The 15,653-nt window shown below is 49.9% G+C and overlaps 1 protein-coding gene across 6 annotated transcripts in view; it reads left to right on the forward strand.

Annotated features, from left to right (window-relative positions):
- The window catches only part of AMPdeam (AMP deaminase), a 138,080-nt gene that overhangs the window by 54,353 nt on the left and 68,074 nt on the right, over nucleotides 1-15,653 (forward strand). For all 6 annotated transcript variants that reach the window (XM_055071390.2, XM_055071391.2, XM_055071393.2 and 3 more), the window contains exon 2: nucleotides 9,955-10,198. In XM_055071390.2, the coding sequence (XP_054927365.1) occupies nucleotides 9,955-10,198 (244 nt within the window). The remainder of the gene's footprint in view (nucleotides 1-9,954; nucleotides 10,199-15,653) is intronic.

Consider the following 15,653-nt stretch of genomic DNA (forward strand, 5'->3'; position numbering starts at 1 on the left):
CCGTTGACTATACTATATATCGAAGGAGGGTGGTCGCTAAAGTCAAATGAATTTATTTATTTATTTATTTATTTATTATCACCGCCACTTACGAATTTATGCTTAGCTAGAAGTCTCTGTCGAAGTTATTAACCACTATTGATGCGTGAAAACAAATCGCGCACGAAAGCCGGGTGTGGGTTCCCCTCAATCTTTTGATTTCTTCATTGGGAAAAGTCTCTATACATCGCTTCAGCTGCGTGGGGTATTTTGTTTGTGGCTTTGCCGGCCTCAACATTTGGGAAGTGGTGTGCCCCTTTTCCGAATCGTCGTCCATACTGTGCAAGAAATGACCCGCCGCGGTGTCCCCGTGGCTATATTATACTGCGTTGCGCTGCTGAACTCGCGGGTTCGATCCTTCCGCGGCGTCCGCATTCAGGTGAGCACGGAATCCGAAAGCGCGCGTGTACCGTGAATTGGAATTATTTCGGAGCCCCCCACTACGACGTGCCTCATAATCAGATCGCGGTTCTGGCACGTAAAACGCCAGGTTTTAATTTAATTAATTAATGACTGGATGAGCGTTACTGATACATTCTCTGTTTCCTTACGAGCCCCGAAATTTTAACAGTGCGTTGGAAGAAGCGAGAAGAATAGCCTCTTGAGAAGCACTAGGCACATTCGGATGCGCACTGCGTCGTCCGCGTATGCGTGTGGCTGCAGGAGTATATATAGAACGAGCAGGCGCATTCTACGGGCGCCCTGCGACAGAACGCGTGTCGGTGCAGAGGGCGCATTGTTCTGCTTTGTGCAGCGCCGTTGTCACGCGCTCGCCGCGCAGCTGCCAGTTGCTCGTTCGCCTTTCTTTCCTTTAGTTCTTTGCCTGAAGGGAAAGTCGGAAGTAAAATTTATGTTAGTTGTCTTTTAGTGACCTTCGCATACCGCCATGCTAATGTTTCCGGCCGGTGGCGCGCACACTCGGCAAACCATTTGCGTGAACGACTTGTCGTCATGCGAAAACTACTTTCTACCGGGCAGTTAGTGCATACGAGTCAATTGGACAGGACGCTCAAAGAGGAGAGGAGGCTGGTGCAAGTTATAAGATGAACATTCACAGCGCGTGCAGAGTCAGGCACTGGACAGATAGATATAATACGCGAACACTGCGGAGAAACACCGAGTTCGGTATCCACAAGAAAAGTCGCGAGGTGCACGCTGTGGCCGTAAACGTAAATTCATGTGCGCATCACAACGTGTGAAAGCAATGCCGCGAGCACGGTGCGCGTTGCCGGGAACACTGCTCCGAGACAGTGCCTGATAAAAAGAAAGTGGAAGAGGAAAGTAGAAGGAAGAAGAGAAAAAGGAAAACTCGTGAAACGTCGATACGCGTGAGCGCCTGAAAAGTCATCCGTTCCTACCAATTTTACGCCGGAGCTTGTTCGGGCCACCGGGCGGGGAATGTGGCGCGACGTCTTCCGTGTCGATCGACATTTTCCCTGAAACGCTGTAGGCAGCTTGTATAAAATGAAATTTCGTTTTCCGTTCCGACGGCGTTACCGCGCTCTTTGGAATGTTTTTACGCACCGTATACTGCTGCCCACTCCCCCCCCCCTCGCCCGTCTACTTTTTTCTCTATCTGTTTCTCTTAATATTCAGTTTCCTCGCACACCGAGAGGTGATATACTGTGCTGAAACGTTAAAGGTCATGCCTGTGCAGTGAAAGGTGTGCGCGAGTTTTTAACGGTTCCAGGGGAATGTAATCGAAAGTAATTGAGAAAGACACAGCCTCTGCGTAGCAAAAGAAAGAGAAGAAAACGTTCCGAGGAATCTTTCTAGGCTGGTGGGGACGGCGAAGCGCAGTTCTCCATCTCTCTGGGGTTGCGGATTGTGTGCCACAATGTGCTGCAACACAGCTCGCCGCTCTGTTGCTATGTATTTGCTTACACGTTGGGCACGATGCGTAAGCAGGCCATTTCTGGCCGTGCTCATCCGCGCGAGCGTGTTGCTTGGTGTTCCGCCATCCCCTGCTCTTTCTTCAGTTAGTTAGTCTTGCAAAAATAAATTTTGACCAGTTATCGTTTGTTTACAGACATCTATATAGTATGTAGACTGCCGTTTCTTCTCATAGGTCTTTTCAGCGATATAGTCTGTAGATTATCAATTAACAAAACTCATAGCAAGCTTGTCTACGGTCTATTTGTTGTCCATTGAAGGCCAGCAGCGCAGGAAAATACAAACCGCGTAAACGTTAGACCGATGAAATAAACAGACAGCGTTGTCATCCAAATGACCTTTACTTGAAACATGCATACGTGTGCATGTTGACGGGATGTGCACATAAAACCGACCAAGATCGAAACAGTCACCTAACGTCTCCTCGTAGTTTTGAATGACTACTGGCAGGTTTCAACTTTACATACCATCAACGTATGCATAGGTGCACATGCCTGAAAGGGGATTTGGAAGGCTGTACCGTGTCTGTGTTTGTGCTTATTTCATGGTTAGTACCGTTTTTGAATTTCCCGCTCCGATTATCTCCCATGGAGTCGATATTCGAGCTCACCGATATCAGTACCATGTTAAGATATATTCCTTAGACTATTGAATGGGTTGGGTTGTTTGCAGAAAAAACAAGTATGCGGTGATAAGTGCGTAGGCTGGTAGGCTTTCGCGCAAACTTCACAGAAAAGCAATTATACACTTTCGACTGCGAAAGTAATGTTTCGATAAGGATAATGTATAGTCGGGTACAACTTTAGAAGAAAGGGACCCGCCCAGATGACCAAAGCGCGACAGCCGATTTCCGCGACTAAGATGGTCCCACTCAAAAAACCGTGCTTCTAAAACGCGTAATTTTCTGTATAAATAAATACTTTTTTTACTTTGATCACTAGTTTGGCAGAGCTCTCGTGAGTGGAATGCTACAGCACATACCGGATCGCGAGAGAAAAATAACCCTGTCTCTTCTACAAGGCTGCGCGTCGCCTGCCTTTTAGCTTGGTTGCAAGGGACGTGAGTAGAAAGAGCAGCTGTGCATGGCTTTAGCGCTGGTTTACATGTACACGGCACATTTACTGCTCGTTTTCCGAGCTTAAAATGAATCAGTTGCTATTTAACAAGTACTTTAAGAACAGTGCATTTATCGAAACCATTACAAACCTGGGGCGAGAAGACGATCGAGGGAGGAAAGATACGAAAATGATCCATTCATCGTTTTAAATAAATACTATTGGTTTTAAATAGCATACGATTTATTTATTTAGTTTTTGGTTTTGTGTTCTCACAGTTTTGTTTTCAACAATGTGATAGTTTTTCCTCTCGTTCCTTTTCACGTTTTTATTTTTTTTATTTTGCAAGCCTGCAGTTCGCGTAGCGTAGCGTCAGCGATGCTCGCTGCGATGTTTCCGCGCCGGATCACGGCTCAGAATAAACGCACGCGGCACAAATGGTGCATCGTAAGGTCGCAATGATATCTCCGGCGTGTCCACCGCAAACAGTTTGGGAATTCACTCTGACGAGGGGCAGATGCAAACGACGCGACTCGGCCCACTTGGAAGCGCGGGCGGCCATCTTCTCCATCGGTGGGGTCAGTGGTCGTCTGGCTCGTGACGTCAGTCTAGAGTGCGTGCCCATTGGTGGAGGCTCGTGTGCATCCGCCTCGGAGGAGTAAGCGGCCCTTATTTCTAAAGTTGTAACCGAATATAGTTAAACTGCGGGCAATAGAAGTACAAATGTGTATCGTGACAGTGGAACAGCGTGATGAACACGAACGAAGTAGAAGAAACAACATTTGCCCAAATATTAATATATGCAATAATCAATTTCGTCTCCCAGCAACGAAGTTCGGAAGAAATAAAGCTTAATTTAGAAGATTCGCAGGAGCCAATTCTCTTCTGCCGCCTGTTTCGCGGAAACTTCGCCGTTCTCAAAATTGACTGCAGGTATTCGTTATACTTCAGTGTCTTGAATGCTCTCTCTCTCTCTCTCTCTCTCTCTCTCTCTCTCGAAATTTCTTGGAAAGCTCCGCCGAAGTTTAAGGATTCTACGAACCACGCATCAATGACCGCAGCGGCGCGCCTGTGTTCGCGAGGCTTTCAGTTGGCGCGCGCCCTTTCGCTTTATTTGGCGAGGGATTTGATCCCATCGTTTGTCTTGTGTAACGTCGGCATGCTGTCTTCCGCTGGTCTGTTTTCCTCTCATTTAATGCGGATACAAAAACGCCCCCATTTTCTCTCGGCCGTTGTGCCGCTTACCCCCCCCCCCCCTTATTACTTTCGTTTGTTTGATCGTTTGTTTTGTTTTCGCAGTTAAGCTACACAGACGGCGCCTGACAACGCCATTCCAGACTCGTCCTCGGGGGCAGCCTAACAATGGGCACTGAAAAACGCAGGCGCGCGCCTAGTGATGTCTTACCTACGCTTCCTCGCAGGCATCTCCCTTGAGGGCGTAATAGGATGCCCTGAACAGTCTGGCTCGCGTTTCTCGACAAGCTAACGACTTCGTAGAATGTCTGCACTCTTGCTCAAATCTGCGGGTGAATGCACTTGCGCAAAGAGCAGTTGTGGGATGCAAATGAAGTCCTCCGCGCGCTTTCTTTATTTGTGTTCTTTATTTTTTTTATGACGTTTTACGATAGACTCCGGTCCAAGCTGCCTTTTATTTTCTTCGTGTCCGTCGGTTCTCCTTTCCTGCTTTCTTCAATTCTGCTTTTGGTCTTTTTTGTTTCGTACTACTTTGCTTTTTCCTGTTGTGCTTGCTTTCTGACGTCTGTCTGTCCGTCCGTCCGTCCGTCTGTCTGTCTGTCTGTCCGTCCGTCCGTCCGTCCGTCCGTCCGTCCGTCCGTCTGTCTGTTCTTTTCTTTGTTTCCTTCCTTTCTTTAAGTTTGTGATGGAGGCTCTCGTCTACGGAATTGTCATATAAGCTTGACTTCTTTCATTTAGTCTTGTAGGCCGTGGTTTACGTAAACACTACAGGAGGCATCACGCGAGCGGTGCGTGTGCAGAACGGAGTATGTAAGAATTTCATTTGCGTTTATTAATTCCGATTCCGGCGTGCGTCAAAGGAAAGACATGCGTATGGCCATACAGTATAAATATGACGACGACACTGTCAAGCCGAACTGTTGTTCTAAATATAGTGTTAAAAATGCCCGCGCATTCGCAGTCTCGTGGAAGCAGCAGGTGTAAATTCGCCTGAGTTATCTCCAGAAAACTATCTGCTCGACGTGGAGCTCTCGAACAATTCAGTAGGGAGGACGTCAATCAATAAAAGGAAAAAAACGACAAAAAGAAAGCCAGACGAAGTGGCTGTTTTTAAGGTGATGTTGACTGTACGTTTCTGCTTGGAGATTATCTATCTCTTTGGTACGATGTGGCGTGGTATGCTGAAAGGTTTATGTGCGAGCTGATTACAGCTCAGTCTATTTGCGACGAAAAAAAAAAATCTCAACATTGTTGTTGGGCTGGAAGTTCGAGCGGCATTTGTCCGCGGTTTTCGCGAATGACAGTTCCTAAACAACTGGTTTAAGTCGTCCGCCCATTTAATTTGTTGCAGTAGACATCAGCAGATGCCTTCTTCATTCTTGTCTTTAGTAGGACGTTCTGGCGGGCTAGTTGGTTCATAGCTTTACACGTTTCTTATAACTGCTCGAAAAAAGGAGGACACAAGAAAGAAACACACAATACACCACGACCGCAAAGGGAGATTGCCGAAGCGTTCCACATACAAAAAATGGTGAAAAATGTATCAGTACGCCATCTGACTCTTTGCTTCAAGAAGTCGATTTTCTGGAATACGCTTTTTAAAAAAAATCCTTTTGGAGGTCCAAAGTTCTCTTTTTTTGGTTTTGTTTGTTGTAGGTGTTTTGGGCTTTGAGTGCCGCCGAGCGTTAGTTTTTTCACCACGTCTCACTCTTTCCATAGTCCCGTTTGTAAATTCAATAGTCGCCGTCAATCACCCCCCACTTTCCATCATCCTGTCCTCCGTTCTGTTCTTGCAAACCACAGCTGCGTGCGTGGGCGAGGGATGTGGGGGGACGGGGGGGGGGGGGGGGTGTAGTGCTGATATTTACCACGTAATGTCTTAAAGGGACACTAAAGGTTACTAGGAAGTCAAGTTAAAGTGATAAAGCAGTGCTCTAGAGCGTCTAATGCGTCCATATAATCGCGAACAAAACTTTGGTAACCGACAAATTGAGTTAAATGCATGACAGGATTTGAGACCCCTCAGCGACATTCCGGTACTAGCCCGATGACGAAGGCACTCCTCATCATAATTTATGTCACAAGTACTCAACTACTCGTATTAAAAAGGTCATTTCATTAGGTTATTAGACGGAAGAAAGTGCTAGTTATCTACTTCTATGCGATTCTAAGAAAAAATTAACATTTTGACGTTACCCTTCAGTAGTAAGGGTGGTCGAAAGGTTTCATTTGCGCTCGACTCTGCGCCGCGCACGCTTTGGAGTTTAAGTTGTTTCGTTATCGCGTCGTTCTGCACTGGTTCTGCTGGCACGCGAAGTTTGCATTTGCAACAAATAGCGAGGATGCCACGTCCATGTGATGTCGTGGGATGCGCGAACGGTCCGCGGAACTTGGCCAAGGGCAGTTGCAGCGGCGAATCCAACGTTACTTAACACTGTGTGCCAACGAGTGAACCTCTCCGTTCGAAGTGGTTAAGTGCCGTACCTCTGCCACAGGGCGTTGGCAAAGAACCGAAAAATCGCATGCTCGCTGCACTTTCGTCCAGAGGATTACGAGCTTAACGCCGACTTACTGAAGTCGTGTGGAGTGCCTTTCAAAGCAGTGCTTTCCCGTAGCGCTGTTCCGTCGGTCTTGCCTGCATTCTTCGAAGGGCAAGAACAACTGCAAGTCGAAGACGCGGCGGTGAGTGCGGCATTTGGTTTTCACGAAGCAAAAGCTAGAAATGTGCGAATATGTACAGCCTTGAAATACAGTTGCCGTCGTAGTAGAGCGCGACGACGCCGGCAACGCGAGCTCTCCGCAGCAGGTCACGTTCATCAGTGCTTAAATCGCTGAAGTCGAGCCCAGCATCGCGAGCCAATTTGTCGTTGTCAGGGTCGTCCATTGCAACGAGCGTCAAAGTCGGCATCATAAAATAAAGAACCAGCTTATTCTCGCGCGCTTTCCCTTCCGCTAGCCACCATAGTTCCGCTTTCGCGCTGCTGTCGGCTCTGCCTTGGCTCTGTTTCTGGCCGCGCGTTTGCGTTTTGCGCAGAAAAGCCGTAGCGCCGTCTGCGGGCGCCGTTTTACTCACCGACGGCGCAACGTCACTATGAGACCATGACGTCGCCACTCCTCGATCGGAGGGCGGGCGACTTGAACTGCGCTAGAGGTACGCATACGTTCAGAACGCATTTTCTCTTAAAATAAGTCTCTTCTTCGCATGAAACAAGCGTTTCGAGGTGTCCGGGATGGTATTTCAACAGTCCACGTTGACTTGTAACCTTTAGTGTCCCTTTAACTCGCGATTCGGTGTAGGTATAGCGGTCAAAATGAAGTAACAAAGATGTACCATGGACGCACTTAGTGCTTGCCACGCTCGTGGGGCTGTATTCTCGGTCGATAATATTTAGATTGATGTCACTTACAGTGCGCATTCGATGGATGAGCTAATGAACAGCAGGCCGTTGATGTAGTCAGACGCCGAGCTGAACACTACGTGGCGCCAAAGTTTCCCTGAAAATAATCAACCGAGAATACTTCCCCTGGTTAGTTCAACGGGGAGCACTGCGCTGTTTCACGGTGTGTCAGCACTGCTGGTCCCAAAAGGGACGGTCCTCTTTGGCGCCCTCGACAGCTTTCAGCACCGTGAATCGCGCTTGTGGCGTGCGACGGCGGCCGCGATCGGAGGTGTCGTGCGGACATGCAGTAACGCACGCGTCCAGTGTGGCGGGTTGTTCGCAATTGGGTCAACAAGTCCGGCCGCCGCAGCCTCCAGTCCCGCTTTCTTCGCGGTGGGCGCATTCCCGAGAAGTCGAGGGGCGGGCGGCGAGGTGAGGCGCCAGAATCCAGTCGCACTCCGCGGGGATGCGAACAAGTTCTTCTCGCCGGTGTGCCTCTATGTGCAGCGCACAAAAGCGGCGCCAGTCTCCCACGGTCCGTACGAAGGGGGCGGGCGAGGAATTGTCCGCGGCACGCCAACCTGCGGCCGCAGCGTCATTGTCGAGAGACCCCCTGCACCGTGAGTCGCACGAAGTTGTTGAGCGGCTCTCGACCCGGCGTCGGGTGTTATGTAAGGAACGGCCTAGCGAAGGTCAGGCACGCGATCGAAGTGAAGCGCCACGTCATTCGGTCTATTTTTTTTAATTGCGCAAGCTTATTACGCTCCTTTAATTCTCGTTTGGTTCTCTTTCCTGGTGCGTAGTAGCTGAATACTCAGTTTGCACCGTCCATACACCTGATGGCGCCTGTGAAGGGTTATTGTATGACGGCTATAGTGATAACGTTACGACAAAACTAAAGAAGCAAGAATGATGTCGCCGCGCGTTTGAACCTTTGGGAGAAAAAAATTAATCCATAGACCCCCTTGTTCTCGTATTTATACTCCAACCTACGAAACCCGTTAAGTGCAGCGAAAGCTATAGGTCGCGTCAGCCAATCATAGAAGAAAACCAAAACAAGGGTTCCGATCGCCCTCCGCGCGAGGCCGACTGAAAGGATGCGTCACGAATTAAGGATTATCAGCACTCAGCGGACAGCTTTTGTCCCTTCTCCGGCACATGCAGCCAATGCTTGTTACTAATTCGCTGACACGAGTCCTTGGTTTTAAACTCTGAATGATTGAGCGAGTTATTTGATCTTTAATATGAATTCTTGCATCGTCTGTATAAGTCAATTCTTCGCCTCACGTTTCCTGTTTTGCTTACGTATTTTGGCCCTTGCGCTGCTAAAGGCTCGGGTAGCTCGCTACAAAAAAGAAAAAAAGAAATTACATGCCGCAGATATGTGTGCGTTCATCAATTGTAATGTTTGTGCAGTTTCTACAGTAAGCCGTGAAAGTTGTCCACACACGAATACCCACAGCTGGTCACGGTCATACAGCTGCTGCGTGATAACGAAGTGGAATCGCCAAGCTCGTTTCAACGCGAACGCGCCGATGTCAACGCTCGTGTTGTCCGCTTCTCCCTCTCGTCCGTGCGTCATCTGTGTCCTTGAGTATTTGATTGGTGCCACTGTTGCACATCGCCTTCAACCGTCTTGAAGGTTACTTCGGAAGCGATAGCGTAAAATATTCCAGCCATGCGGTTATGCTTAATGCAGGGAAACGATTTAATCATATTCTCGCACTTAGCTTTCGGAAATATTGACGCCAAATTGATCTACACCGTTGTGTCGTCGCAGACGAATATAGAGCGCAATAAAGTGCGTTTGTTGACACGAAAATCCTGAATGCAGCATGAATGTGCCAAACGATGTCACTTCACCTCTGTGTTTAGACATAAAAAAGCGGTTTTTAACACGAAGAGATTTAGTCACGTATATGGAGCTACTGGCATTAGCATCTAACCTTGGTATTTATGCAGATAGTGGGTTTCTCACGTTGGTACCAGTCAATAATGAGACCGTCCGAGTTTATCTCCTTGACATTAAGAGGAAGAAGTGTAGTTGAGTGGGCCATGTAATCCATAGGCCAAATAACCGGTGGTCTTATTAGACCTACAGAATGGGTGCCAAGAGAAGGGAAGCGCAGTCGAGGACGGCAGAATGTTGAAATTAGGAAATTTGTAGGCATACAGTGGAGGGTCAGCTGGCGCAAGAAAGAGTAATTGAATATTTCTGGGAGAGGCTTTCAGTCCCGGAGTGGACTTAAGTATTATGATAACGAATAACAACTGACTAAAGAGGCGATCGTGTCCTTGAGTTGAGGAGCACGTACGCTACGGTGCTTCGAGAGAAGACCTCCCCAGCCGCCTGTAACGTCCTGTTCTCCCCCGGTGCTGCTGCGCGTGCGCAGGCAGCGAGTCGCCGCCGGTGTGCGGTCATCCTGGGTCCGGGTTCGACCTTCCCGAGATCCTGGAGCCGGGAGGCTCCGGGGCAGGCGACGAGTGCTACCAGGCGGCGGCCGAGACCATCATCTCTCACTGTCGCGAGAAGGCTAAGGTGATGAGCAACGAGATATCGGCGCCCTACGAGGTGCCACACTTCCCCATCGAGCTGTACGAGTCCCGAAAGGTCATGCAGCAGCAACTATCCACCAGGTGCGTGTGTATACATTGGGTGCCATCGGCTGTGCGATCATTTGATGTAAAAGTCGCACCTACCACCTTTGTGGAAGGGATACGACTCAGTTCGTCCGCTAACAAACAGTTTAGGTCATAAACAAACGTGTCGTCTTAATATATATAGACATAATCCTGTATCTTGTTTCCTTCAAAGGCAGTGAGAGAGCCTTTTAAATGTCGAAAAAGTGGAGAGATCTTTCAGCCTAGAGGACGTGCTTCTGACTTCAGGGGTCTATGGCGTTAGAACCACGGTATATCCTGGAGGTGTCTTGGATACAGCCCCTACTTCGGGCATGTGTAGTGCACCTTGATGAGCGCGCAACACTACAAGAGATACAGGAGGTCCGCGAGAGCACTTGGACGAGTGTAGGCGGGACTATAGTCAATCGGGAGGCCGCAAACATTACTAAAACCAAGAGCTCGAAAAACAAAGAGACGGGTCGAGCTGAACTACTTTTCTTGTTTTGTTTTCGCACTCTTTGTTTTAGCAATGATTTTAGCAGGCAACAAGGCCAAGCATCTGTGAAAGTCGTAAATTTGTTGCAGCTGGTATTAACGCAGATATGAGAGTGGAGCTTTTTGATCGATCGAATAGTAAGAAGTAAATAAATTAAACCAGAGTTGAACGTCTTGAAGGGGCAGCGCAACGAAGGCTGAAAGCAGGAACGCACAGGACAGCGCTGAACTCACAACTAACTTTATTTGAAGGCATACACAAACTTATGTACTACAACCCATCGCCACGTGCTCTTCCATCGATGGCGTCATTATCAGTGCGTAGGCTGTTAGGAATGGCCAGACGGGGTGGCAACGTGCCAGCTTTCAGCCCGCTGCACGTGTTCCAATCCGACCAGAAGGGGCGCACTTCAGAGAACTGCGGATGACCGGCAGCCACGTGGCGCGCGGTCAGCTCAGGAATGTGGTACTCGGCGCGCCACCCGCGACAAAGCAGAGTTCTACGAAGCCCTCTGACGTCGGCTCCGGCCCATTTCACCTGTGTGTATGTGCGGCACGTGTATGGAAGTCATCATCCTCCTCCAACAGCCCTCGCCCTCCTCCAAAAGGGCGGGTCATCTACGGTGACGTCGAATGGTGACGTCGAATGATGACTGGACGAACGTTTCCGTTCGCTTGGAATCAAGGGAGGGACAAGTGCTTATAAGCAGCGGTTGTCGGCTGCTAGAGTGTGCTCGTTGTCGTAATCGTCGTCGGGAGCTGAGTGCTCGTTGTGTGCTCGACATAGTGAGCTGTGTGCTCGTAAGCTGTTTGCTGTAGGTTAGTCTTGCGGGCTCCATATGGGAGTCACGCTAGACTGCCAATGTATCTTGTTCAAATGTAAATCCTGCAAATAGACCCTGCTCGCCTAGCCCTGTCGCCCCAAGGTCCTCCCTACAACTACGACTGCTACAACTCCTACAAGGCAAACACGCAAGACCCTGTAATCTAATGCTACACTATGAGGCGGTTTAAAAATTCTAATTGTGTCAGCATGTCATCATTAAATTTATATGACAGTGAATTTGAATTTTTAAACCGCCTCATAGTGCAGCATTAGATTACAGAATTTTGCGTGTTTGCCTGCGCACTGATAATGACGCCATCGATGGCAGAGCACGTGGCTATGAGTTGCAGTACATAAGTTTTTGTATGCCTTCGACTAAAGTTAGTTGTGAGTTCAGCGCTGGTCCTGTGTGTTCCTGCCTTCTGTCTTCGTCGTCTTGGGCTGCATGCCGCTTCAGATGTTCAACCAGTATCAACTCGTCCAAATGTCGATCCTTAAACCAGAGTATCTGTTTCACTCTCTTAAATTGAGCCCAACGTTCGCCACAGATGAAGGCATACGTAAATTGAAACTACGTCGAAACTCTGCCAGAGCCTTGGACGTTTACCTTTGATGCCGACCAGTGAGTTCCGAGGCCTGTACAGTATGCCTCAGTGTGACAGGGGACGCCTAATTTGTATTCGAATAACAATACTCGTGGGTTCTTTTCTCACTTCCTGTTAACCTAGTTCTTTGGAGCTACCTGCCCTTCTGATGTTATAGCGCAAGATCGAGTCCAGAAGATTGCGTGTTTTGAACGCGAATCGCATATCCCCTTTCGAATTGGCGCATCGTGTACATACGATATGGAAAAAGGTCATGTGTTCTCAACGTAATAGAGCCGACTCTTGTTGGTGTAGGACTGAAATCTACAAAAGATAGAATAATCGTGTTTAGAACGCATTTCCTTGACCCGTTTCCATACCGGCGGTGCTCCTTTGACGGTCCGTCCGCGGCTTCACAGATCGTATGTCACTCGAGCCCGCCGCTCTGACGCGCTCCCTCCCCCCCTATATATACATATATATATATATATATATATATATATATATATATATATGGAAGCTACTCGAGGAGCGAGCAAGATAACACATCATGCGCGATAAAGGGTAATCACAGGGGGGGCCTCTCTACGATGGTGAGGTCGTGCCTCTTAGGAGTAGATAGAGTTTCAGGAACAATGTTTTTCATTCGTAAAACTAAGTAAAGCAAACAAAGTCAATGCTTTGGGCGAGCCGCTGGAACCACGAAGCCGAGGAGCCTCCTTCTTCTGAGCCCGACGTTTCAAATGCCGTGTGGCCGTCATCAGATGCCGAAGGCACGGAGCAATTAAGTGACCGAATGAGAAACTAATCACTGCCGAAGAGAGAAACGTGTATCGGAAGGGGCGGGGAGAGAGAGAGGTGTTTTTCATCGATCGCTTTCTGGAACCCGTTCGCCTTTACGTGAGGTAACGTCCTCCGCTGCGCCTCAGGACGACGTGCGTACTCACTCGACTAATATATGCGACGTGAAAATAACGCTCATGAGAGGTGAAGCATTCCTTTAGTCACATTTACTTCTGCTAGCTTAACCAATCTGTAATATTGCGACAATCATATATACCTGCGTATGTGTGCCATGTAGGATTCGTCGGACGGTCCTACCGCTGTCGACCAGATGTAGGAGTCGTCGGACTATCTCGCCGCTGCCACCATTTGAAGGAGATGAAGGTCGTAGACAGGAACTCGGTGAACAGGATTTATTTACATATTAACAGTTTAAGCAAGATACATTGGCAGACTATAGCGCTATAGCGCGACTCCCATATGGAGCCCGCAAAACTAACATACAGCAAACAGTTTACGAGCACACAGCTCACTAGTACATTTCTAGTATGACAGAGCACTCAGCTCCCGACAACGAGCACGACACGAGCACACCCTAGCAGCCGGCAAACGCTGCTTATAAGCCCCTGCTCGACGTCATAGTTCGACGTCATTCAAGATGACCCGCCTTTTTGGAGGATGAGGTGGGTCGGAGCAGGAATGGTCGGGAAGGTTCGTCCAAGCATTGTAAACTTGCCGCCGCCCCGCACTATCGTTTACGCCCACACACAAGCAAACACACAGGTGCGAACCCATACACACAAAGGCTCCGGAGTCGACGACCGAGGGCTTCGTAGAACCGTGCTCCGTCCCGGGTGGTGCGGCCAAGTACCAATTTCCTGAGTTGATCGCGCGCCACGTGGCTGCCGGTCATCCGCAGTTCTCGGTACCGCCCAGCTTTCAGTGCCGCCGTCAGAGGGCTTCGTAGAACTGCTCCGTCTCGGGTGGTGCGGCCAAGTACCAATTTCCGGAGTTGATCGCGCGCCACGTGGCTGCCTGCCAACCGCAGCTCTCGGAAGGGCGCTTCGACTGGTGGGCTTGGAACACGTGCAGCGGGCTGAAAGCTGGCACGTTGCCACCCCGTATGGCCATTCTTAACAGCCACCGCGTAAACAACGATGATGTAGCTCCTAGATATACGAGAAGGCGAAGACGTCGTGTTTCCTCCGTTATAAAGAAACGTTAATATGTCTACAACACTCCGGGTTTCAGCTCCTACTACGTCGCGACAGTATGTCGATCGCTGTTGCCACAAACCCAAGTCCTGTTGATATACGAGAGTAGTATTATCGGACGTATTATCAGACTCAGCACACAAGATGCCATGTTCCAACTCAAACAAGAAATCGTCGACAACAAGACACAAGACAGCAAAGTAATTCTGGGTCTCGATTTACAATGTGCATTCGACAAAGTCAGACACTCAGCCATATTAGGACAAGTATCAAGACTCAACATGGGGGTAACGAGCTACAATTATATTCAAGACTTCTTGACCAACCGCACGGTAGAACTGCACGCCGGAGACCTCAAGCTCCCCGAACACAAGCTCGGCAGTACGGGTACTCCACAGGGTTCGGTCATATCGCCGTTGCTCTTTAACCTCGTCATGATCGGGGTAGCGAGGGCAGTAACGGCGACCGGCGTCCGGCATACGATCTACGCCGACGACATTACCCTGTGGGCGGCCGGCGGCACCGACGCCAGTATCGAGCAACAGCTGCAAGCGGCGGTTACCGCCATCGAGCAGCACCTTGATGGCACAGGCCTAATGTGCTCGCCCGCCAAATCCGAGCTGCTCGTCGTCACACCGCTTCGACCGGGACGGAAGCGCGCTCCTCTTCGGGCGTGTGATCACATCAAAATTGTGACTGCATCGGGGCAACGCATCCCCGAAGTTCCCAAGATCAGGGTCCTGGGCCTGCTGCTCAACAAGAGCGGCCGCAACGACGAGACCATCAACAAGCTTACCACCAAGGCAATGGACGCCATCCGGCTCATACATCGAGTCTCTACACGACGGGCGGGCATGCGTGAAGACAGTCTCGTGCGCCTTCTCCAGTCGTTCGTGATCAGTCACATCGCCTACGTTGCGCCCTACCTTAACTGGCACGTCACTGACAGGACCAAGATCAACACGCTGATCAGACGGGCCTACAAGACAGCGCTGGGTTTAATGGAGACCACGAGTACGGCTCGGCTCTTGCAGCTCGGCGTCCATAACACCCTAGAAGAAATAGCCGAGGCGCAGCTCACCGCGCAATTCGAGCGCCTCTCTACCACCAAGACGGGCCGCAGTATACTGACGTCCCTGGGTTACAACCCCCAAGCTCCCAGCCGGCAACCGTGCGAGATCACAGATGAGGCGCGGGCCCACATTTACGTGGACCCCATCCCGAAGAACATGCACCCAGAATACAACCAAGAACGGCGGCAGGCGCGGGCCAAGGCCCTCACCGAGCAACACGCCCAAGACCCGCACGCCCGGTACGTGGACGCCGCGGAATACAAGCGGGAAGGCTTCGCGGCAGTGGTCGTTGCGGCGGCTACCGGCACCAAGACAACGGCAGCGAGCGTGCGGTGCACGAACGCCACAGACGCCGAGGAGGTTGCCATCGCTCTGGCGATCACCGAGGCCGAGTGTCGCACCGTGCTCAGCGACTCGAGGAATGCCGTGCGCAACTTTGCCAAGGGGCGAATATGCGCGCCGGCGGCCGCCATCATCGGCAAGCTCCAACTTCAA

This window comes from Dermacentor andersoni, chromosome 5 (genome assembly GCF_023375885.2).
Source record: "Dermacentor andersoni chromosome 5, qqDerAnde1_hic_scaffold, whole genome shotgun sequence".
In the NCBI taxonomy this organism is placed as follows: domain Eukaryota; kingdom Metazoa; phylum Arthropoda; class Arachnida; order Ixodida; family Ixodidae; genus Dermacentor; species Dermacentor andersoni.